Source organism: Tribolium madens, unplaced genomic scaffold, assembly GCF_015345945.1.
Source record: "Tribolium madens isolate multiple individuals breed KSU strain unplaced genomic scaffold, Tmad_KSU_1.1 Scaffold_91;HRSCAF=231;Tcas5.2_LG7, whole genome shotgun sequence".
NCBI classification, from domain to species: domain Eukaryota; kingdom Metazoa; phylum Arthropoda; class Insecta; order Coleoptera; family Tenebrionidae; genus Tribolium; species Tribolium madens.
The window spans coordinates 17,635,148-17,658,701 of record NW_025401063.1 but is presented as its reverse complement, the minus strand read 5'-3'; the positions used below and the strand labels follow the sequence as shown (position 1 = coordinate 17,658,701).

At 32.1% G+C, this 23,554-nt stretch overlaps 3 protein-coding genes across 8 annotated transcripts; 1 reads left to right on the top strand and 2 right to left on the bottom strand.

The window, feature by feature from the left end:
- Window positions 1-5,048: 5,048 nt before the first annotated feature.
- LOC123010729 (epidermal growth factor receptor substrate 15-like 1) lies at window positions 5,049-22,406 on the bottom strand. 6 transcript variants are annotated; one of them, XM_044407813.1, is made up of 16 exons: window positions 22,368-22,406; window positions 21,815-21,859; window positions 21,272-21,679; window positions 21,111-21,221; window positions 20,700-21,061; window positions 20,489-20,651; window positions 14,610-14,762; window positions 14,468-14,557; window positions 14,182-14,244; window positions 10,932-11,129; window positions 10,597-10,879; window positions 10,480-10,547; window positions 10,301-10,417; window positions 6,860-7,117; window positions 6,753-6,815; window positions 5,049-6,559 (listed from the first exon to the last, which is right to left on the bottom strand). In XM_044407813.1, the coding sequence occupies exons 1-16, from the start codon at window positions 22,392-22,394 to the stop codon at window positions 6,137-6,139; spliced, it is 2,832 nt and encodes a 943-aa protein (XP_044263748.1). In that variant the 5' UTR covers window positions 22,395-22,406; the 3' UTR covers window positions 5,049-6,136. The 6 variants fall into 6 exon arrangements, with proteins under 6 accessions (XP_044263748.1, XP_044263749.1, XP_044263751.1 ...); XM_044407814.1 differs by having other exon boundaries at window positions 14,610-14,759; XM_044407818.1 differs by having other exon boundaries at window positions 6,391-6,559; window positions 6,753-6,801.
- On the top strand, window positions 14,623-20,673 carry LOC123010730. The gene is made up of 5 exons (XM_044407820.1): window positions 14,623-15,380; window positions 16,964-17,332; window positions 17,377-17,558; window positions 17,612-17,767; window positions 20,307-20,673. The coding sequence occupies exons 1-5, from the start codon at window positions 14,811-14,813 to the stop codon at window positions 20,479-20,481; spliced, it is 1,452 nt and encodes a 483-aa protein (XP_044263755.1). The 5' UTR covers window positions 14,623-14,810; the 3' UTR covers window positions 20,482-20,673.
- Window positions 22,407-22,420: 14 nt separating the features above from the next.
- LOC123010728 lies at window positions 22,421-23,548 on the bottom strand. The gene is made up of 4 exons (XM_044407812.1): window positions 23,384-23,548; window positions 23,178-23,332; window positions 22,926-23,125; window positions 22,421-22,879 (listed from the first exon to the last, which is right to left on the bottom strand). The coding sequence occupies exons 1-4, from the start codon at window positions 23,516-23,518 to the stop codon at window positions 22,530-22,532; spliced, it is 840 nt and encodes a 279-aa protein (XP_044263747.1). The 5' UTR covers window positions 23,519-23,548; the 3' UTR covers window positions 22,421-22,529.
- Between the last annotated feature and the right edge of the window lie 6 nt (window positions 23,549-23,554).

Here is a 23,554-nt window from a genome sequence, read left to right as displayed (position 1 = left end):
AAATAAAGAATCTTTTTATTTTTTTTTATTAACAAATGTAGAAATATCTTCTCCAGTCCAGCTTTCATACCAGAGACAAACTCAGAACAAATTTAACAAAATAAGGAATATTACATATGAGAGCTATTTGGTCTCGTGTTTTTAAAATAGTCAAAAATCTGTATCTTGTATGTATCTTTTTCATTAGAAGTTACACAAAATAAAATAAAAAATAAAAATTCATAAAAATTGTCTACAAATAATAGAAAACCACTAAAAAACCTTAGATCAGCTTGATTTGGCTTAATTTTAACGAGAATCTCCTTTATTTATTTCATTAAATTGATGGAGAAATTTGGACTTGTTTCAATAGATCAATTCGAATTGAAATATACAGCATGTCACAGAAATAGGTACATCACCTTTAATTAATTGTATTCTGCCGAAAACTGCAGAATAGAGTAAGAGTGCAAATTCCAGAAAAATTGAAAAGAAAAAATTAATAACTTCCTAAACTATACTGATTTCAAATTTATTTTTATAGATTTGGTGATGTTGTGTTGTTGCATGTCTAATGTGTAGCAGTATATTTTGTGTTTAATATTATATTATTAGAGTTTTTCTATGATCAGATCAATTGTGTTTTGGAAATGGGTTGCCAAATTGAAATTTTTATTTTCTAGAACAAATCGCCAATAAAAATTTTGTGATAACAATATGAAATCAGAATTCTACAGATGATTGTAAGTATTGTAGTGTGAGGTCATAGGTATTATATGTTGTCTTTTGATTAGTTCACTTTTTTATTTCTTGCGGTTACTTTTTCGAGGTTTATGAATTTGAATAAATACTCAAACTTGTAACAAATCGTGACAAGGATTCCAACCAATAATAAATTTGTTAAAAGGTTAACGTAATTCTGGATTTAGTTTTGTCTAGACTTTCGGATCAAGTGCACAACTTTTTTTATCAATGACGAACACAATAGTCGTTTTAGGTATCATGTGTCTACTTTATGGAATTACTATTTCTGCAAAAGGTAACGAAAATATACAAAATATGTATTTGTATCGCTCAAATTATTGTCTTATCTTTCTAGATTTAAGCTATGAAGTCGTTCCTTCGATTATCTACAAATATATTCTTAAACCGACTATTCCACCACAGCAAATTTGGTGGAAACGCGGGACGCATCACAGGCGGGATGACGAAAAGGAATATAAAATAATTTACCCATAGCTTTCGTGTTTTTCGTATCTTATTTAATTAATTAATTTAAATAATTTTCTATCCATGAATACCTTTGAAAGATTTTGCACAAGATCATGAAAGCACAGTAAAACCTACGAAATGTGAATAATGTCAAGAGAAAATACAGGGTGCGCCAGAACTTGCGCCCCAGAGAAAAATGCCATATGAGGTCAGATATCAGGAACATGGAAAAAATGTTAAAAAAATTTTATCTATAAAAATTTCCCAGTTATGAGTGTTTAAATATTGCACTTGTAAAAAACATATACAAGATCATCAGTATGATTAAATTGACATAAAAAATGTCAAATGTCAAAAATTTTTGACAGATAGAATTTTTTAAACATTTTTTTCATGTTCCTGGTAGAAGTAAGGTAAGATTACCTTACTTGAAAATTTTCTCTGGGGCGCGAGTTCTGGCGCAACCTGTATGTCTCATTTTGTCTGATAAATAAAAATACATAAGCAGAAAAAGGTGGAACTCTTTTAGATTAACAATTTTTTTGCTAACCAAAAATTGTAAAATAAATTATGCAATGAAATCTTGTATACGACGCATGTTTAATAACATTATTTATTTCTTAAAAAAATGCTTTTGGGATATTTTTTTAAGACAATTGTTAACATGTTTTCAGCTTTTAAATTTATGATGTCAAATAAGCTACATATTTTGTGTAAGTTGGAATGCTATGTAAAAATAAAATAGTTTTTTAAAGAAACAGTGTTAACAGTTGTTTATTGTAACGTGAAAAGTGAATGTTTTATTTGTAGATTTATAATGAAATATCTTATTTATTTTATAAAATACTAAGTTTATGTAACTCTGTAGTATTGAAAATAAAATAATTCGTGTTTATGTGTAAACTTCATTTTGAGATAACAGTAAGTTACTCATCTGAATTACAATTGATATTTTCTGGATTACATGTAACATGAAATTGAATTTATTTACTGTACTGAATTACATACAGGGAGTGCCAGAACTCGCGCTCCAGAGAAAATTTTCAAGTAATAAGGTAAGATACCAGGAACATGAAAAAAATGTTTAAAAAATTCTATCTGTCAAAAAATTTTGACATTTATTTTTTGACATTTGACATTTTTTATGTCTATTTAATGATAGTGATGATCTTGTATATGTTTTTTTATAATTATTTAGTAAAGGGACAAAAATTTTGACAATAAAAGCCACAAATAACATTGAACAGAGTTACAATTTAGGATACAGCTTCCAAGTTTCCTCTTTTAATAGCCTATACCAAAAAAACTTGGAAAATTATTTTTCTAACAGAAATAAATGGAGACAAAGTGCAAACTTCAAACCCTCATAACTTCAACAATTATTATAGATATTTTTTTTACATTTTTTCCATGTTCCTGGTATCTTACCTTATATGGCATTTTTCTCTGGGGCGCGAGTACTGGCGCACCCTGTATGTAATGGTTTCTGAATTACAATTAATACTTTCTGAAATATAATTGACTAATCTGAATTCCAATTTATGCTTTGTGAAATTAAATGAATTAATCTGAATTACATCTCATTGTTTCTGAAACTCATTTTACTCTTCTGAATTACAATTAACACTTTTTGAAAGACAATTGACTAATCTAAATTTCAATTTACGCTTTCTGAAACTAAATTGCCTAACTTAATTAACTAAACTAAACATATGTAAATATGTGATGGTTTCTGAATTGGTGTAGAAGCTTCTCTTTTTTATTTGAATAAATTGCAAATAAATGTTTCGATAAACGAATAATTTTCGATATTTCCGAAATTGCTACTTTGCGGACCCATATGTTTATTAAGACTTTTTTGTTTGTTTTGGTCCATACTATATTACCTCCTGAGATATTTTACAATCTTTTTTTAACACATTGTATACAGTGAGCGGCAAAATTATGGAATAATCTTATTAAAACTGAAAATATGTTGTTTTTGCAAAAATACTCGAACAGGTCAATTTTCTTTTTAAAAAATACACAACTTTCAACTTGATTTAAAATTTTACACTTTTTGCTTTTTGAGTAATGACGTCATCGACATTTTTTTTTAAATGTAAACACCTAATTTTTTAGCCAATTCGATAGATCTTGTAATTGTCAAAATGACAACACCAAAACATTAAATATTACATAGTTTTCGAAAAAAAAATCATCTAAAATGTGAAATAATATCAACAAAAAACAAACATAGAATTTTAAATCAAGTTAAGAATTTTTAAAGAGAAAATTCATCTGTTCTACATCTACACAAAAATTTTTCGGTTTTAATAAATAAAATTATTCCATAATTTTGCCGCTCACTGTAAAATATAACGAAAAAAAAACATTGTGTTTTAGACCCTTATTCTGTAACTCTGAACGATAATGTTAGTGAACGATTTTCATTGGTAAACGAATTTTTGTAGGTATTCTGTAAATAAACTACTTTTGTTGACTACCGATAATTTCGTTAAAATTTGTCGTTGACTCAACGAATTAGTATTTTGATAACTGATTTGTAAGTTTTTTTTTTTTTCTATTATTTTATTATTATAGTATTACAGTTGTTGATTTTCTTATTACAAAATTTTAAAACATACTTGTACCTTTTAGACAAATGTACGTACAAACAGTTAATAAAAAAATTAAAAGACGCTAGCAATCTTTTTAATAGGTTTGATGAATTATTTTGAAGAATGTTTAAATTTTTTAATTTTACAACTAGAAAATGATTTTTTTTTCTTAAAATTCAAGTTTTTTGAATAATGGACAACACAGAACTAGTACACACTCGTAGTCCCAATTAAAAAGAATCGGCTTAAGAGAAAAGTTAGGTACTTGATGGAGTGGGTGGTTGAAACTCATCTTCTTGTTAAATAAAAATACATGTTTTGCATATTATATATTTATTTAAAGATAGCTTTATTTTTTTTCCGCCCAGCTATGTCTCTTAGAACTACCCCAAGCATTAAATTCATCATTAATTTTTTCCATGTTTTTTTTTTCTCCGATACAAATATAGTCATTCTCTAACAAATTCAAATGTAGCTGAAATTGTTGAATCGTTGTTTTAGATTTATTTTTCTTTTTGCCGATTAATAAACTTACATTGTGACATTAATGACCTTTTTGAATAAATTAAAAATATTGACTTTTCGTTGAGAAAATGTGAAAGGTCTTCCCTTAACGATAAGGTTACGGAATACGAAATTCAAACATGTCGTTACCACATTCGTTGAAATCCATTCGTTCATGAACGAAAAATTAGAGAATAAGAGCCTATTAGTGTAATTTATGAAAATATAACAAATGATTCCAAAATGTTATTTTTAAAATTAAATGAATTTTTTGGAATCAGCTAATCTGATCGAAACTATGTTTTCGAAGGTGGGAAAACCATTTCTTAGAGAAAAATTATTTGGGACAAATAAAATATGTAATTGTAAATTCAAACACAGTTTCAATTAAAAGTTGCAACTGTTGTCCCGAGTCGGAGAATTTATAAAGATTATATCTGCGACAAATTCTGTCACGCTTAGGCATAATTCTGAGCATTAGTCTAAGTGATGATTGGCTGAGCAGACATTTTTTAAGGTATAACCAGAAGATATAAAGTTTAGTCCGTCCGAATAGACATAGAATTTGTGAAACAATTGATATTTTGAAATAAATTTCAGTTTAGTCATTTGCATTATTCAAAAATTTCAGAATAGGCCATCCTCTATTTTTAAATTGAAAGCAATAATAAGCGACTTTGTTTGCCAAAATAGACCGTACTTCTCGCATTTGCAAAAAATGTAAAAACTGGGTGATAAATAAGAGATCGATTCTACATGACAAATAGTGCGTTTACTTACATAATGATTTAATGGTTTCTTAAAAATTACACCTAAATGAGGCTAACATTCAACAAATATTATTTTATAACATCTAAGGACATTCCATCAACGTTGTGGTCGATTGTTGAAAATAATAATCTGCTAGTAAATCCGGACATATGAGAATCCACATCAGGTGCAATATTTATACAAGTGCATTTAATAAATCTACAGAATTAACAATAAAATGTCAAAGTAATAACACTGTACAAGTGAAAACATCTCCAATGTTTAACGTGAAAAATCACAAATAATCGCTCACATTTTAATCAAAGTAATGCAAAGCACTAGTCGTTGCTAATCACTCCTAACTAAACGATATACTTGTGGTCGATGATATCAACCGTTTTTCCCCTACATCTACAAATAGGTAACAGGGCAATAAAATTGCCGGTTGTCGTTCAGGCAATAAAACCCTCAGGCACCCACATGATAATCCAAATTACAGTCTTCCTAATTCCCATTCAGAAAAAAAATTATTCCCACACTTAAGTCTATTACAGTGAAGACTATTGTCAGTTTACATCAGAAAAGCCATATTCAGAATAAGTCAACATTTTAATACACTAATTACAATATTTAGTAACAATTATTTACAGACAAGTGGAAGATAATGTAACCTTGTTTTTAGATAAATGATGAAGCTTAGCATAATGCTGGTTAATTCCAGGCGAGATAAAATTGGTGGCCAAGGAAAATACAAAATAAAACAAAAATAAAAGTTAACAATTATATTGTACTTTAAATAATAACATATTTACATGACTAAAAAATCATAAACGGCATTAACTGAAATTTGAAACGACAAATAAAAAAATAAACAAAATAAATCTTCAGAGTCTTGGTGAATACTGTAAGGATTATTGAAAACACATATTGCCATTCGTTATAGTCCTTAAAAGAGTATTGTGAAATAGGCACAGGCATACTTAATGAATATTTGACGCGAAATTATCCAAATGATATGTCCATATTTTTGATAAGCGAAAAAGAAATGCGTACCACAGTCAAGCTCGTATTATTATTATTATTGACATGAGCTACAATTTTTTATTTTCAGCTTTACTTAAACTGATGGCTAACTCTAGATCCGCCTGTTCTTGCAACTGTCTTTTTTTCCGATCCTCTTCGAGTTTGAGACTTTCACGGGCGGCCCACGCCAATTGCAGATCCTCATTCATGGGGATGGGGGCTGAGGCCCGGCCGCTGAACGGATCCGCCCCTGTGGAGGCCCCCGGGAGCGGAACCGACTGCCGACCGTCCAACCCAAACGGATCAAACTTTTCCGACTTGGGGAACCCAAACGTGTCGATTTCGCTACCTAGACTCCCCTTAACATCGACAGGCTCATCATCAAATTTAATATTGAATGGATCCTCGTATCGGTAGTCTCGGAATGGGTCGTCAGTAAAATCCAAACCTTTCGTCTGTGCGGTCTTATCGGTCGGCTTTGTAGTGGAAAACTGAAGAGGAGACGTGAAGATTACTAAGGCTGTAAAAGCCCGATTATTGTGTTAGTATCCGGCTCGGCACCTGCAATTGCTAAAAACACTTGCGACGGCATGCGAGGTGGGCCGAAATCGGGAACTAAATCAAAACTCAAGCTGTTAGTAATGTTTAAAACTACATATCTAAAAAATAAAACAACTACCATACCGGACTGTGCAAGGGATTCTGGGAAGGGGGAGTGGGACCAATCACGTGACTATAGTGCAAACACTTTAACTTTTTCTTTAGTGGCGATTCGCACTTTAAGACTTTACCTTAGACTCGAAATTTGAAAAATCGGCAAAACCGCCGCTTGAAGTGAAAGCGTCATTCCCGAATAGATCCGGTTGTGATGATCTTTTGACAGTGGGAGGCTGGGCTGGTCGTGGGGGTGCCGGTCTTGGAGGAGGCTGTTTGCTTTTCTTTGGAGGTAAAGCTGGACTAGGACTGGTTGGTCGAGGAGGCGCAGCACCATCTCTGGTCGGGGCGTGGAGAACAGCAAAAGGATCGCAACCGAATGGATCCTTATCGGGCTGAAATTATTATTCTATTATTGCAAACACAAATAGTAAATGTTTTACAAAAAAAAAGACTATGATTAACATTAAGGGTGTCCACGACCAACGATTTGACACGTTAGTATATTGAAAACAAGATTACTCTCTTAATATACAACAGAATTTCGAGTATTATACATCAAAGTGAAGGTTTTTTAAATCTACAGGCCGATACGTTGAGATTTTAAAAAATGTAATACTTTTAAAAAAAGAACAAAAATGCATAAATGCTGAACTTGAAAACAACTTTTCAAGTAAACAATCTTGGTTTTTGTAAGATAATTTAAAAGAATATTCTATAGGCCGATGCTTTGGCATTTTTTTGAAAAAGTGTTTAGTTTTTGAGATGTAAAAGTCACGACATTTAACGGTAGACCTAAAGATTCGTTTTAGGGTTTTGGTATTTATTACAAAATATTAATTCTTAACAAATTCAACAAACACCGTCTAATAAAACACTGTTGTTTTTAAATTATTCATAAATATATTTTGCCCAAAAATGCCTCCTAGTTCATTGTGTTTACCACTAGAGGCGTTGTTAGTGCCATCGAGGATCTCTACCTGTCCTTGTACTAACCCAAGCACGAAGACGGATTACGACCATCTTTATCATGTAATTAGGATAATCATTTTCAGTTATTATTATTAAAGAACTAGAAGCAGAAACGTTTGACGTGGAATGAAAAAACAAGCAAATTGTGTTGTGTACTTCTATCGAATCTCCCGTGTTTAGTAGACCTGATCATTTTTTTTTCGAAAAAAGATTATTTATTATCTATGAGAGTTTTAATAAATAGCAACAATAATCAGACAAAATAATTTATAATATAATAAATTTACACCTATTATTAATTAAACAAATTTCGCCACCATAATAACTAAATTGACTTATTCGTCTGTAAAAACTGTATTTTGGGTATTTTCATATTATTTTATTGGGTCCAGCAAAGACTCAGCTTGTTTCGAGAGCGTATACAAAAAAGTGTATTACTTTTAAACAAATGCTCGCCAGAAGTCTAAAACAAATAGTTATTTAGCGAGACCACTATGAATAAATTCATATCGTTTTTATTTTTTAATTTATCGTTGTCCTTCATAAAAAAATATTCGGCCTATCACAATTTTTTTTATAAGACATGCACTTTTTGTAACTATAAATGAAAACTTCGCATTTTTCTACGGTTAGTGGGACCCATAAATGTGGTCAATGGCAAAAAATTGCAATGGAAAACAAGGACACTTTTAAACTAAAAAAACCTAGCAAAAAAAATCATAAATGCCCCTCCAAAGAAAATGAATTTTTTAGTGCGCATTGTAAATTTTATATTTAGATGTGTAGCCACGGAATTTTGGACGATTTGTCATTCGGTTGACGTAAAATGTAAAAGTGGCTTTATGTGCGACTATTTTTTTTGATTTTTGTAGCTAAATAAAAATGACATTTTGAATAAATCAAAATAATAATAAAAAATAATAACTATACTGCTGGCATTATTGTATGTATTAGGAAATCGACGCCAAAAATAAATTTCAACTAAAACTTTCAAATTTTAGATCCAAACATCAATCATAATGACACTAAAGCGTGGCTTACATTGATATTTTTTGAATGACATAGCTTGATGTCCAAAATTTGGCCACAATTGCATAGATTTGTAATTTTTCCGATTGTAAAAATTTTAATTTATGGAATTATATGTCTTGTAACCCCATATAAAAATTTAATTTCTATTGAAAATGCAACCTGTGAGCTTTCTAATTTGTAAATATGTACAACCTATTAGGCAGACAGAATAATTATGATTAGATTATTTTTTTAAGATCTAAAAGTCAAAACAATATTTAGCTTTCTAAGAAATTTCTGGGGCAACTTCCACAAATTCAAGGGATAAAAATATTAGAGAACTAATCTTAAAACAAAACGTCTCCGTTCTCGATAGTTCCCTTAGTGAGGCCAGATAGCTTTCCCGTTTAAGTTTTAAGAGCAATGAAATAAAAAAATGATTGTATTTACATAACGGTGAGCAAAACGCAAATAAAAAAAATATAGACAGATAGAGCATTAAATTCACAATATAAGATTTAAAGGTAAAGCAAAATTTTTATTTAAAACTATATTAAAAAAAAATTTCAAACATTTAGCAATTTGCGCATATTTTTGAAAATGCTGCGAATTCGGTTATAGGTACAAGAAAAATATAAAAAAGAAAGTTGTAGAGAATAAAATTTTCCAAAAAAAGTCCGCGAGAGACACCTCTATCTTCAATGGTTTAGGTCCTAAAGACGTTCAAAGACACTCAAGTGACGAATACGTGTCATTTTTACCGATGGTCAAGAAACAAAAAATTAATTTAAACCTAAACGATTGAAGATAGAGATATGGTCTCACGGACTTTTTTTGTAGGAAATTTAATTCTCTACAACTTTGTTCCCTACACTTTTTTTGTATCTTCAACCGTATTCGCAGCGTTCTCAAAAATATCGAAAACAGTTTTAATAAATTATAAACAATTATCAGTTTGCGTTCCGCCCAATATTTTTGAGAACGCTGCGAATACGGTTAAAGATATAAAAAAAAGTGTAACAAACAAAATTGTAGAGAATAACATTTGCTTCAAAAAAGTCAGAGAGATCATATTTCTATCTTCAACGGTTTCGGTTTAAATTGCTTTAAAGTGTTCCTCTGACACTGAATCACCAGTAAAAATTAAACAAATCCGTCGTTTGAGCGTCTTTGAGACCTAAACCATTAAAGATAGAGGTATGGTCTCTTTTTCTAGAAAATTTTATTTCCTACAACTTTCTTTCTTACGTTTTTCTTGTATATTCAACCGTATTCGCAGCATTTTGAAAAACATGAAACGGAGCACAGATTTTAAATTTTAAATATTTTTTTTTCTCATATTTGTCGTGAAAAAATTAGTCGTTCGTTTTTTACAGCTTATTAAGAATGTAAAGCTTAACAATTTTGCATTTTTTCTAACCAATTAGTAAACTAGTTGAATTTAAATTAATTTACAAAGATTTGAAACTGAGACGGTAAAACGCTCTAAGAGCCCCATTTTTCGCCGTACTACTTTTTGGGTCCAAAAAATCGAGCAATTTTGTATCTCGTTTCATGTCAAAGTATGTAGTTCTCCGTAAAAATTATTTTAATACCTCGACTGTAGAATCCGCACTTTTCTGGGAGTCCCCGAACGCGTCGAAAGGATCTGCTTTCGTCGCCGCTCCGGTGTTGAACGAACTCCCACCGAACGGATCCGATGAGAAGCCATCCTGCAACCCAATAACTCAAAATCCAAAAAAAAAAAAAAAAACACAAAATCCAAAAAACATACATTTGACTTTGAGAAGGCAGAATTGAATGGATCACTTTGTTCAAAGGCATTGGTATTTTTAAAAGAATCTGTAAAAAACAAATTGTCATAAATGATAAAAATAACCAAAAAACACACCGTTATTAAAGAGATCATCCCCGAAACCAGACGAGAAGTTTGTCCCGTTTTCTTTGCTACTAAATGGATCATCTTTCCCGTCTCCAAACCCATTTTGTTTATTGCTATTGCCGTTAACCAGTCCCACTTTGGTATATTCAGGATCGCGAAAATCTGGCTTGATGCTTAAAGCGGTATCAGGTACAGAATTTGCGTCTCCCGATTGAATAGCGGTGTCGCATGCCTCTATCGCGTCGTTCATTTGTCGCGTCTGTTCTTGCAATTGAGTTATCAGAGCTTTAGCCTAAAAAAAAACATAGAAATAAAGGCCCCAGATAGGCAACCCCAATTTTTACCTGACTGATACTAAGTTGAGTTTCTTGTAAATTCGATGTCAAACTTTGGAGTTTACTGTCGCTTTCTCTTTTCTGTTGCTCCAATCTTTGTTCTTCCAGTCGCAAGCCTTCTAATTGTTGTTTTTTCGAATTCAGTTCGGCTTCTTGCGCAGCCACTTGTTCCGCCTGCTCGGCCGCCTGAGCCCTCAATTTGTCCACCTATTTTTTATTTTTTATTATTAACATACACCAAGTTATTCAATTATTCAAGTTTTATCTCTTTTAACAACACAAATTGATAAAAAAATTGGACTCATATCAACTTTTGCTATAAAACTTCTCCTGGTCTGAGTAAATAAAACATTAAACGTACTTTAAAAAGTTTAGACTAAGTTTTAGATTTGGTTTTAGTGTATGTTATTTCATTCACGACACCAAGAAGTCTAGATAGTGGAGTAAAAAAATAAATTGTGGTAGAACCAGACCAAACTCATACCATCTTATTCCTCATATGATTTTGTACATGATAACAAAATTTACGACTCTTTCACCCCCAGTAGAACCCCTAATTTTTAATAAATTTTATTTTTTTTTAACATAAGCGTAATTAACGTTTCTCAAACTTTCCAACGCAATATCTTTGGAATTTGTGAAGCTATCGAATTCGTTTTTGTTATATTTGAAAGCAGAAAGGTGAGCGTTATTTCTGATAGTATTGTAGTAAATAAAGTACGTAGACATTGTTTTTAAATATGAATCAAAATGAAAAAAAGTAATTTTATGTGGTAACATTTTCAGCAAGCGAGGATCTTTTTTTATTGAAAACAAAAACACCATATATGCTGTGAATCAAATTTAGACACCATACTAAAAAAATGTTTGATGCCAAAACTGATACAATTGAATTAATAATTACTGATATACAGGGTGCGCCAGAACTCGCGCCCCAGAGAAAAATGCCATATAAGGTAAGATACCAGGAACATGGAAAAAATGTTTTAAAAAAATTATCTATAAAAATTTCAAAGTTATGAGAGTTTAAATTTTGCACTTTGGTTCTATTTACTTCTGTTGGAAAAATAACTTTCCAAATTTTTTTGCCACAGGTTCTTAGAAAAGGAAACAAAGACACTGTATCCTAAATTGTAATTCTGTTCAATGTTAGCTGTGGCTTTTATTCGCAAACCTTTACTAAATAATTGTAAAAAAAACATATACAAGATCATCAGTATCATTAAATAGACATAAAAAATGTCAAATGTCAAAAAATAAATGTCAAACTTTTGACAGATAGAATTTTTTAAACATTTTTTTCATGTTTCTGGTATCTTACCTTACTTGAAAATTTTCTCTGGGGCGCGAGTTCTGGCGCAGCCTGTATAATTTTTTTTTTGAAGCACTAGATCCACTCGAGCCATACATCTCGCATCAATTGATGTAGACTGCAGAAATACAATAACTAAATAAAAATTCAATGTAAATGAATATGTTTATTAATAAAATAAAAGTTTAGATTAAGTCCGTAAATATGTCATTATCGAGATCGCTCTCTAATTTTATATTATTGGCAATAGAACTATTGTTGCAGTTTGTACAGTTGCATTCCAGACTGCATTTAAGGCCTTTTTTCGTACAAATACATTTATTGTTACAACTATCTGAATATTGTCTAGAAAAAAAAGTAAAAGTTTCGTTTTTTAATTTATAAAATGATATAAAGTGGCAAAATAGAAAATATAGTATAAAGCACTTGTTGCAGAAGGTTTGTCTAGAAAAAAAAAGTAAAAGTTTCGTTTTTTAATTTATAAAATGATAAAATAGAAAATATACTATAAAGCACTTGTTGCAGAAGGTTCTTCAAGCACTCATTTGTTCCTCAACTCGTTTCGGAATTTCAAACTTGCGCTTGTTGCAGAACCTTCTGCAACTTGTACAGAGTGGTTATAAATGATTTTCATCTAGCCAGCTTTGGAATTTTTTTGCATGTAACTTTATTTGTGCCGCTCTACTTTTTTGAAAGCTCTAGTTCTGTCATTAGTGTCACTTATTAATTAATAATAAATGGTTCTTAATTAAACTTTCACTGTTTCAACTAATTTCCAATAATAATTGATAATGATGTATACTTTGGAAGAAAACAAGTTTATAATTGAAGTCTATTTTCGAAGTGGACGCTTAGTAAACGGCGATTTTTTAATTTTGAGTTAAAACAAGTAGGTACCCCTATTTTCGTAAAGCGGCATTTTTTATTTTACATGGAAAATTCACAGCTGGCTAGATGAAAATCATTTATAACCACGCTGTACTTTAATACAGGGTATTTCATACAACTTTACGAGGCTTGTGCCTAACGTCCGCACTCAAATATTCAAAATTCACAAAACACTAGATACAAAAAATACACATTTAATTATTTATTCTTTGGAAACCCATTACAGTAGTTGTCAAACTAATCACTGTTAATAGTCAGTAATAGTCATAAACTGCAGTTTTTCAGAAACAATTATCATTTGTTCTATCAAGAGACGGCATTAATATGATTCTAGTTTCTCTATCTTAATCACTAACTAACTAAAAATGTTGTAATTTTTGAAAGGGTGAACAAACTAGAGAAGATTATCCAATTTTTCAATATTTGTAATCGAGTTCGTATGGGAATATGTATTGTTGATTGTATCTTACAGGTGCAGGCCTCGTAAAATTATGTGAAACACCCTGTATACTATTCTATTTACTGACAAGAATTATATAAAAATGTTTAGAAATAAAAAAGTTTCTCACTTAATGAAATTTCTCCAACACTGATTTTGTATTTTAAAACATTCTTTATTTATAATAAATTATAACAAAGTATAGTAAACCTAAGTAACAGTCTAAGAAGCGCTCATCATACTGCTTTTCAACAAAACAAAAATCTCGTTATTATCTATAACGGTTTCTGAAATATTAAGATATATGTATTTATAAAAAAGCCAGTTTTTGTGAACCATTTTTTTTAACAATTTTTTTTTTTAAATCTAAAGTCATCCCCAATTAGGAAAGTCGTAAATGGCCATTACGTGTCTCATCAGTTTTATATAATTCTACGACAAAAAAAAATTGTTACGTTTTTGCACGGTCTTTACTCCACTACGAAGAAAATAAAAAAATGCTAAATTTCGGTTTAGTGAGGATAAAACTTGAATCGTTGAAGGTTTACGCAAACATCAACTACCACCATTGCATAGCTCAGCAAACTCACGTAAATAAATCAAATGAAAAACACACTTACCTTGATGGTCTCTTCTTCGATTTCTTTACAGACCATTTCCATTTCCCTCTCTACCTCAGAACCCTAGTAATAAAAAAGGCAACATGCCACACTAATCTAAGTAAAATGCCCTACAACTCAAGTTAACGGCAAAAAGCCGATTTATGTGAAGAATTCACAAATACGATTAAAAATTAAAAAGGAACAGACATGCTTTATGTAAATTCCATCACAAGTGCAAGCGTTAATTCTAGCAATCAAACGCAACACAAGCTCAGCAAAGCACTTATTTTGTAAACGTCATTACCTGGGCCCTGAGATCATTTAATCTTTTCTGGGCTTCCCCTTTCTGATTTTCCAATTGTTTCAACGTGGCAGCCAAGGTGTCAAGTTCACTCTGAAAAAAAAAATTGTCAGAATTTTGACAAATGCTAGAAAACGAGACCAACCTGCAAGCTTTTAATCTCGCCACTTTTTATTTTAATATCAGCTTCCTTTTGTGCAATATCCGTTTCCAATGCTAATTTTTCCCGTGCCAATTCTTCAATATCTTTACTGATCATATCAAGTTCTGGATTAGAGTATCTTGTGTTATTGTTCTCCTGAAACAAAAACCAACCTAAAGTTTTTCACATTTCACATTTGACACAATGTACTTTCAATGCTTTTTATTGATTGTAATTTTAGCGCACAGTGAGGCGATATTTAGCAGTGCTCTGAAAAAACTCAAACAAAAAACAAAAGAAGCATACAAGAAAAAATTCGGAAAAGACAAATCTTGGCACTTTTTAGGCTTCGATTTGACGGAATATCCCGGAACGAATGAAAAATATCGCCAGATAAATAAAGACAAATGGAATGATTATTATGCGTGTTTGGAAGAGCAAAATTCGAATCTCGGTCACGACATTTCTGTCACTCCCGAAGCTGTGCAAGTTGTCGAATCCGGTTCGATAAGACTTGAATGTAAATTGTGTTTGAGTCCTCAAGAAATCGTCAAGATTGACTCAGTTGAATGGTTTTGGGCTGGAAACGAGACAACCAAACTAAAACCGGTGGACTACACCGAAAATATCCTATTATCACCAACTGACAGATCACTTGACATTTACAATTTGCATAAAGGACAGACGGGACAATACATTTGCCGGATTGGTAAAGCGGAATCGGCTCCTTATTTCCTCACAGTTGTAGACCCCCAGGACGAGGATCTGCGAGAAGTATGGAAAAAACAAGGCGACAAAAAAAAAGTCATGTGACAACTTGACCATTTTGTTCGTCTCAGTGAGACAAATCAAATGCGCTAAATAAATTTCAAAAAGTCCACACACTTTGAACAAAATATTTTTTTTCTAATTTAAATGAATTTAAAATACTTTAACTTCAAAAATCATTACTCAATAACTCTTAGGCCGATTTCCTTCAAATAAAGACCATTCTAAATGGATGACCTTGTCTTTTAGAATGATATAAAATTTGAAATTGAATATTGGCAAACTTTTCTTCGAACAGTGTTCGAAGAAATTCGAAGTAAATCGAAGTAATCTAAGAAAATCCTTACGAGTAATTTTTTTTCCATCATTACCATCGTGTAGAGCGAGCATCTCTTTATTAGTTGTAATCCAAATTTTCAAAAAAATATACCGAGTAGTTTTCAAGATATGATTTTTTGAAGTTATAGTTTGCTGTTCAGGTATTGCTCCATGTGGGAGAAATGCATGTTAATCTTACTTAAAATTGCATTTTTGTAAAAGTATTTGTTTTAAAACTCTTCTCTTGCTTAAAAATGGTGAATTGAACCTTCTTTGTTCTAATTACAATAAATAAAACTGTTTGTTTACATAAAACAAATAAAGAGTACATGCGTACTAATTAAAGCAAATAAAGAGTTTTTTTGTTGTAAAAATGACCACTGATCATTGAGCAAAGAGGATCTAGAAGTTTAAGGCACGAGTCTTAAATATAAGGGCAAATCTTTWTCAAATCAAATCAYTTTYCATTCWGATTTYGACTTGTTYACTTTGTYCTAKCTTTCTGAACTTTTTTTGAAAATGTTCTRAGCAAATGYTTTCTCATCAYTTTCGAGTGATRTTAAATGCAATAAGTCACCTGATTTATTTTGTTGGTACATTCTACGATTATCTTCAGTTAGCTTGTAGGTAGTAGTTGTTGTGATAACAGTTGCACAAGAAGCAACTGACTTATTGCATTCAACATCAACATAAGAAAGCATTTGCTGAGAACATTTTCAAAAAAAAGTTCAGAAAGCTAGAACAAAGTGAACAAGTTGGAATCTGAATGGAAAGATTTGTTCTTATATTTAAAGCTACTGCTTTAAACTTCTACATCCTTTTTGCTCAATGATCAGTGATCATTTTTAGAACAAAAAAAATCATTATTTGTTTTAATTAGTACGCAGGTACTCTTTATTTGTTTTAAGTAAACAAACAGTTTTTGTTTATTGTAATTAGAACAAAGAAGATGCAATTGACCATTTTTAAGCAAAAGAAGAGTCTTAAAACAAATACTTTTATAAAAATGCAATTTTAAGTAAGATTAACATGCATTTTTCCTATATGGACCAATGCTTGATTAACAAACCATAACTTCAAAAAATCATATCTTGAAAACTACTCGGTATATTATTTTACAAATTTGGACTTACAAAGTGTGTGGACTTTTTGAATTTTTTAGTGCATTTGATTTGTCTTACAGAGACGAACAAAATGATATAAAATTTGTCAAGTTGTCACGACATGACTTTTTTCTGTCGCCTTGTGTTATAAATTTAATTCTCGTTTAGGTCCACTCTCTGGAAGCACCGGCAGGTCCCTACCCGCAAAAACCGGAAGTTATCACCGGTTATAACCTCATTGTGGATACGGAATGGACGCCGTGGACGTCGTGTAGTAAATGCGACCAAATCGGGCGAAGACATCGCTTAGGTTACTGCATTGTTAAATACGAGAAAAATGTTGCAAAATATGTTACCAATAACAATACTAACACCACCCAAGAAGAAGAAAAAGTTTCAATAACGGAAGAACATTATGAATTTTTGCGGATTTTCAAATTTGGGATTCCGTGTAGTTCGCATGTTTTACCACACTCTCTGAGAAAACTGCGACATGTTACTGAACGGAAAAATGAAATTATGACTGGCTTTTGCAAGGTAAAATAATTTGAATAAAAATTTCTTTGTAATTTTTTTTATAGATAAAGTGTCCTGAAGATAAAGTTTTCGAAGTCCGCGATAAAGATGGGAATGTTATCGAACGTGCGAATAATTCGGCTGGAATTTATTCAATGTTGCAAGGAATACCATCGGTACAACCGTCAGTTGAAAGGTTGTTGCAATTTGGGGAAAAAGGAAAAAAAATTGTGGTGGCATGTCCAGGGTAATATCACACAAAGAAAAAAAATCGGAGATGTTATTACCACATTTTTGCAGAAATTTAAACTCAGATGTTCCAGTTCAATGGCAAATTGGGTCGAAAAAACTTGTCCCCGAACTTTTGGTAGCGGAAACTAAAGGCCGGATTTATATCAGCATAACTGATAAGATTCACATTAAAGACGCAAAAATTTCGGACTCGAATATTTATAGGTAATGAGTTTCATTGAGCTGCAATACTTTTAAGCATATAAAAAAAAATCCGCTAAACAAAGGTTGTAAACGTTGTTGGATTTTTTTTTGTCCAAACCACATCATTAAAATTTCAATTTACCTTAAAAACTAAATATTTACGAAACGCTTACCGCACCTACTGCTTAATTATCGCAAAAAATCTCAATAACTTTATAGGTTCAAGGACTTTTTAAGTAAAATTTTCCACTCATTTTTAATAATTTAAGCAAAAAATGCCTTAACTGTTTATGAGTACTGCTGTTAAGTATTTTTTTATGATTTCTTTTTTACTATAAACTAAACAAAATAAGAAAAATGTTTATGATTTTTATGTTGTGAGTTTAGTAAATTTAGAATGAGAAAGTAATATGAATACATTTTGTTTGTTCTGGACACCACGGTTCTGGAATTCACTTAATGTTTAGGATACGACAGAAATTTTCCTTTAAAAATATACTTTAACTCTTTCAGGGACCTACCGTACCGATTCGGCCAAAAATGTGGTGGGTTAAATTTTAACCCACCTTAATTTATATTTTTGAGCAGTTTTGCGCATTAACGGTAATATTTTTAATAATACAGATATTATTCTTGTAGAGTTTACCACATTTTTTATTTACAATCAATGAACTTAAAATTATTTGAAATACCTACATTTTTCTAAAATTGAATTGTTTTTTGAGAATATACACATAATGGATAATGATTATTATAAATACAAAGAGGAAAAAAACAAAACAAAACAAAAATTTCTTTCATTGAGATTAGAATTTCGAAACTTGGGTTTATCAGACAAATACTTTCCTATTTCGACTAGTATTCTGTATTCACGTAAGTGTTGCCGCTAAGCAATATAACGAAGCCGAGGGTGACAGGTACCAGTGCACCCAAAACATTTCGCCCTCGATTTGGGTTGGGTGACGACACTTCTTGCGAAAAATATTCTCATACATAATTATTATTAGCCGTAGGATATTAGGTCCATGTATCGTATTTTTATTATTTCATTTTATAAAACGAATATTTGTTAAATATTTTTAAATAAATTTTAAAATTTGAGTTTACATTTTTGTTTCCACTGATCCGGAATTCTGTTTCTCATTTGAAAGTTTTACGTCACTATCTTCCTCTTACTCCGACAACATACACTGACATGGAAAAACAAGGATAGACATATTGAGTAGGTACCGAAAACCCTCCATTTTCACAACAAAAGAAACAGACACGAGCGTTCGGTTTGAAGGTGATTATGAAGATTTACAAAGGGTACGGTTTATGGCTTAGCGGCAACACCAGCGTGAATACTGTATAGGCTTTGTGACGTCATTGAGCATTTCCAGCCTATTTAGGTAACCAATTTCGCTTAACATTACATTGATAAAATTTTGCATTTTTACTAACTGTATTTCGTATTATTCTTAGTTTTTTGAGATATGAGTGGTATGTCCTGATGTTGTGGAAAATTACAACAATAACATGAACTTTGTTCACAAATTTGATCAGTTGATAACGTACAGTGATGGACAGTGCATTTCGTCCACCCAATTTCTATGAATTCAAAAAAATTCACTGTAACCTGTGCTTTATTGTCATGATAACTGACACTGTCAAGTTTAATTAAATTCTTATTCATTTTGGACCGGATTTCCAATCTAAAAATTGGTACTATACCTCAAGCAATGTAAGACAAAGCACAGGTATGTAAGAAATGTTCATCAAAGTTCTCAAACAAGGTTAGAAAAACCTAAAGACTAATTGACACTTTTATTCTGTCATGGAAATTGGTTGGACAAAATTCACTGTCCGTCACTGTACTCAATTGAAAAAGTCAAATGGTGGCACTGCATTTTTTTCTAATTCGTTGATACTTGCATTATGTAACACCAAGGAACAAGAATCTCGAAGTAATTGGCAGTGTGTAACTTGTAGAGTGTCTCTTTGTTAAGGCAAACAGAAAAACTGCTTTCAAGCATATTATTACAAAAAATAATAACTTTTGTTAGCTATCGTACGTATTATTTAGTTTGCTTTTGTTTTTATTATTTCTTGTTATTTTTCTTTGTTCATTATATTACTATTTTATTTTCTTAATTTATTTTTTTAAATGCCTATTATGTCACTAAATAAGTAATAGACAATGACTACTTCATATTAAGAATGCTTTGAAATTATCAAAAATGTACGAGATTTTATGAGGGGTTCATGAAGTTAATGAGATAACCGGAGAAAGTAAAAAAATCTGAAATTTAAAATAATTGGTCATAGACCGATGAAAAACTGCTATTTTAATACCTATTTTTTAAAACAACTCGAAAAATGATTATTTTTATAATCCAGTAAATAGCTGTACCTGTACGGTATAATAAATACATTAAAGTGTGTATGATAACATTTTGTTATTCTCCAGAGAAACCAAAAATAAAAAAATCTAAATTAGCAAAAACAACCAATAGTCGTTGATTTTTTTTATTTATGTGATTCGTGGTTATTTGCTTTCGAACAAATAACTTTTTTTCAGTTGTTGGCAGCACAAAGACCTCGCCGGTACGGTGCGCCTCGTCGTCGAGAAAAAATTTTCGCTCGACTTCAACCACCACATCATGCTCATCGGTGCCGTTTTAATCTTTTCCATCATTTTATACGTCTTCGTCAAGGCCTTTTTCCGTCGGAAAATCGTCCGCACAGCCACATAAAACTTACCACCAATCCATCGGCCGCCTTAGTCCTAAAACTGGGTGGCACCATGTCTGGTGTAAGTGCAGTCGGTGGTTCAACCCCCTTCAAACATCTCGCCACGAACCACATGGCCAAAGCAAACTGCTCATTATTCAGTTTCCCACTTTGTTTAATATCACATAGAGCCCTACAAAACGTCAATAAACAAATTTGCACCCCTTGTTTAGTGTTTTACCAAATGTGGGCTAAAACGGGTTGGGGTACACCGGATTGAAGAAAAACGTTTTTAATTTCTTGTCCTGAGACAAATCCGTCTTTGTCGATGTCACTTTTGATGAAAAGGGCGTCGGATTTGGCTTTTTCATCGGGTGTTACCACCCAGGGGATTGTCGGTTGGACACTTTGAACGGGCTTGGGGGCTGCTACTGCGGCCGCCGGGGGCGGTGGAATGTCGGGTTTCACGCCGTCCAAGCCTTTAGACAGCAAGGGGGCCACTAGTGGAGGATGGTTTTTCGTTTTTGCGGGCGGCATTAGCTCGGGAGGAAGAGTATTCGGTATTGCAAACTTATCAAGGGCTTTGTAAACTAAATGCATGGCCTAGAAAAATATAGTGTGTACTTTACCCAAAAATCGTAATTTTTCTTACTGCAATAAACTCGTGTCTGTCTAACATTCCGTCTTTATCTTGATCGGCTAAATCCCAGATTTTTCCCAAAGTCTCGAACGGTAACTTTGAATCTAATAGAACGTTTTTCACCTTGAATTAATACAATTAAAATATGACGTGCATGTAAATAGACGAATTACTTTATTGCCGGGAATTAGTCCGTTTGTTGGTTGTAAAGAGTCGAATAATTTGTCGTATTTCTCCCTTTCTGAGGGCTTGACGGTCCAATCGACTGCACTTGGAGGTAAAGAGGTAATTAAAGGAGAATTGCTAGGAGGTGGAGGTTTTACAGGTTTGGGTAAAGGAATGTCTCCCATTTTTGGAGGAGGCACGTCCACATTTATGTTCGATACGGATAAATCTCTACCGTTTTGTACAAGAGCGACTAATTTTAAAGCTACAAACATGCCCGATTTATCAAGGCAGCCTCGTCCACCGGGATCTGATAAATCCCAAATTTTTGAGAGGATTACGTCGCTTAGTCCGGATCGTTTAAGGAATCGCGCGGCTTCCATGCCACCCACCGTACCAAACCCATTGGGGTCCACCTGGAACAAAAAGTCCACTGTACTCTTTTTAAAAATTAAAAATACGTTCACGCTTTTTCAAGAGGAATTTATTGATTTGTCCTTGCATGCTTTGTTACGTAATTTTGATAGGTTTTGATTGAAATTGGCACTTACCACATTGTAATAAGCCTCATATATGGCACTGTGGTTTCCAGCCACCTGAAACACACGATGAACGAGCATAATATTAAAATCCAACTTAAGACTCAACGAATTTCATTTTTTTATGCTTTGGTGCTATACGAACTTTACAAAAACAGTTATACGCACGAATTAATGCATTTTAATTGATCTTTTCGGAATTTTGATCACACTGACATTTGTCAGTTTTTTCTACGAAAACTCGGGGTGTGCCAAAATGTGCGACATTCAACAGATGAATTGTATTATTATCGTGCAATTTTTTACAGGAAAACTCAATTCCTTCTGATTCCTAATCGTTATTATGATGATTATAAATTATTGATAAAAATATTATGCTTTAACACCGCCCACTGTCACTGTCGAGACGTGATAAGAAAAATCGTTTTAGCGTAAAATTTAGCTCACTCAGAATTTCAAAAACGCAACAACACAATGGGGCACTAAATACACACCAATGTAACTTTTTACAAACTCAAATTTTGGTAAAATATCACAAAATCGGGATAAAATTCCCGAATCGTACCTGTGTCGGTGACGGCAACGCAGCCATCTTTTCGAATGTCCCAAATGTGTTCCTATTGGTAAATAAGTTTTTATTCAACCAATCACAACTACAATCAATAACAAGATGAAAAATGCTGCCAACATCACTCGAAATGGCACGAAATTTAAAATTGAAGTAATTCTAATCCAGCAAAGACTCAATCGCGGCTTCACATTCCTCTGATAATTCAAACGGATCCTTTTGTAAAGCTTCATAAATGTGGTTTTCCTTGAGAAAAACGTCACTTGTTTTGTACTCTTCCATGAGTGTGTCGGTGGAAATGTTATCAGACTCGATCTCACGCAACCAACGCATTTTCTTATTCAAATCCTTGACGACGTTGTAGCACTGCTTGAGTTTGGGGCCCAGAAACACATTGGCGTTAATCAAACGCCAGGCATTTGACTGCTTTTTTCGGTACATCCCCTTGAGGGAAAACTCGTTTTGGACAACGTAGGTGGCACAAATATCCAGGAGACTTTTGGGGGAACCTTAAACCTAAATTGTGCCAAATGTTTCAATAACTTTTAAATTTACCAGTGATTTTTGGAACAAATTTTCGCGTTCTTTTCAAAACTCTTGTCGGTCTGACGAAGTTTGATTGAGGTTTGGCTGAGATTTTATCAGGTTCGGCAGGATTACTGCTACTTTTTTCCGAGATTTCGGCTTTTTCAATGTTACGGTTTTTGATTGTTGGTTTTATGTTGTTTAGGTATTCCAGCAAATGAGGCCGCACACTAAAATATTGTCTCATTTAATATAAAAATTATAATTAATTAAGATGTGTACTTGATTTCAGGCAAAAAGTCATGAGTTTTTTTCATTTTTTCTATAATGGGAGACGAAGAGTCGAAATCCTGAGGCATGTCCACTAGAGTCAGAATGTAAACTAATATTGGTGACGGCAATTCATCGTTCATCAAGTCGCAAATTGCTTTTAAAGTCTGAAAATTGTGATTTAAACACTCATATTAAAACTGTGATTTCTAATTCACCTTCTCATAATTTTTCTTATCTGTTTTTCCATTATTGTAACTGTGAATCAGTTGGAAAGTGTTTTCTATAGTTTTGGGTTGATTCTGAAAGACTTTATGTAAAACCATCATCAAGAGAGACTTTGTATCTTCCATTTTCCCAAAAATGTTTATTAAGTTTTTAACAATTAA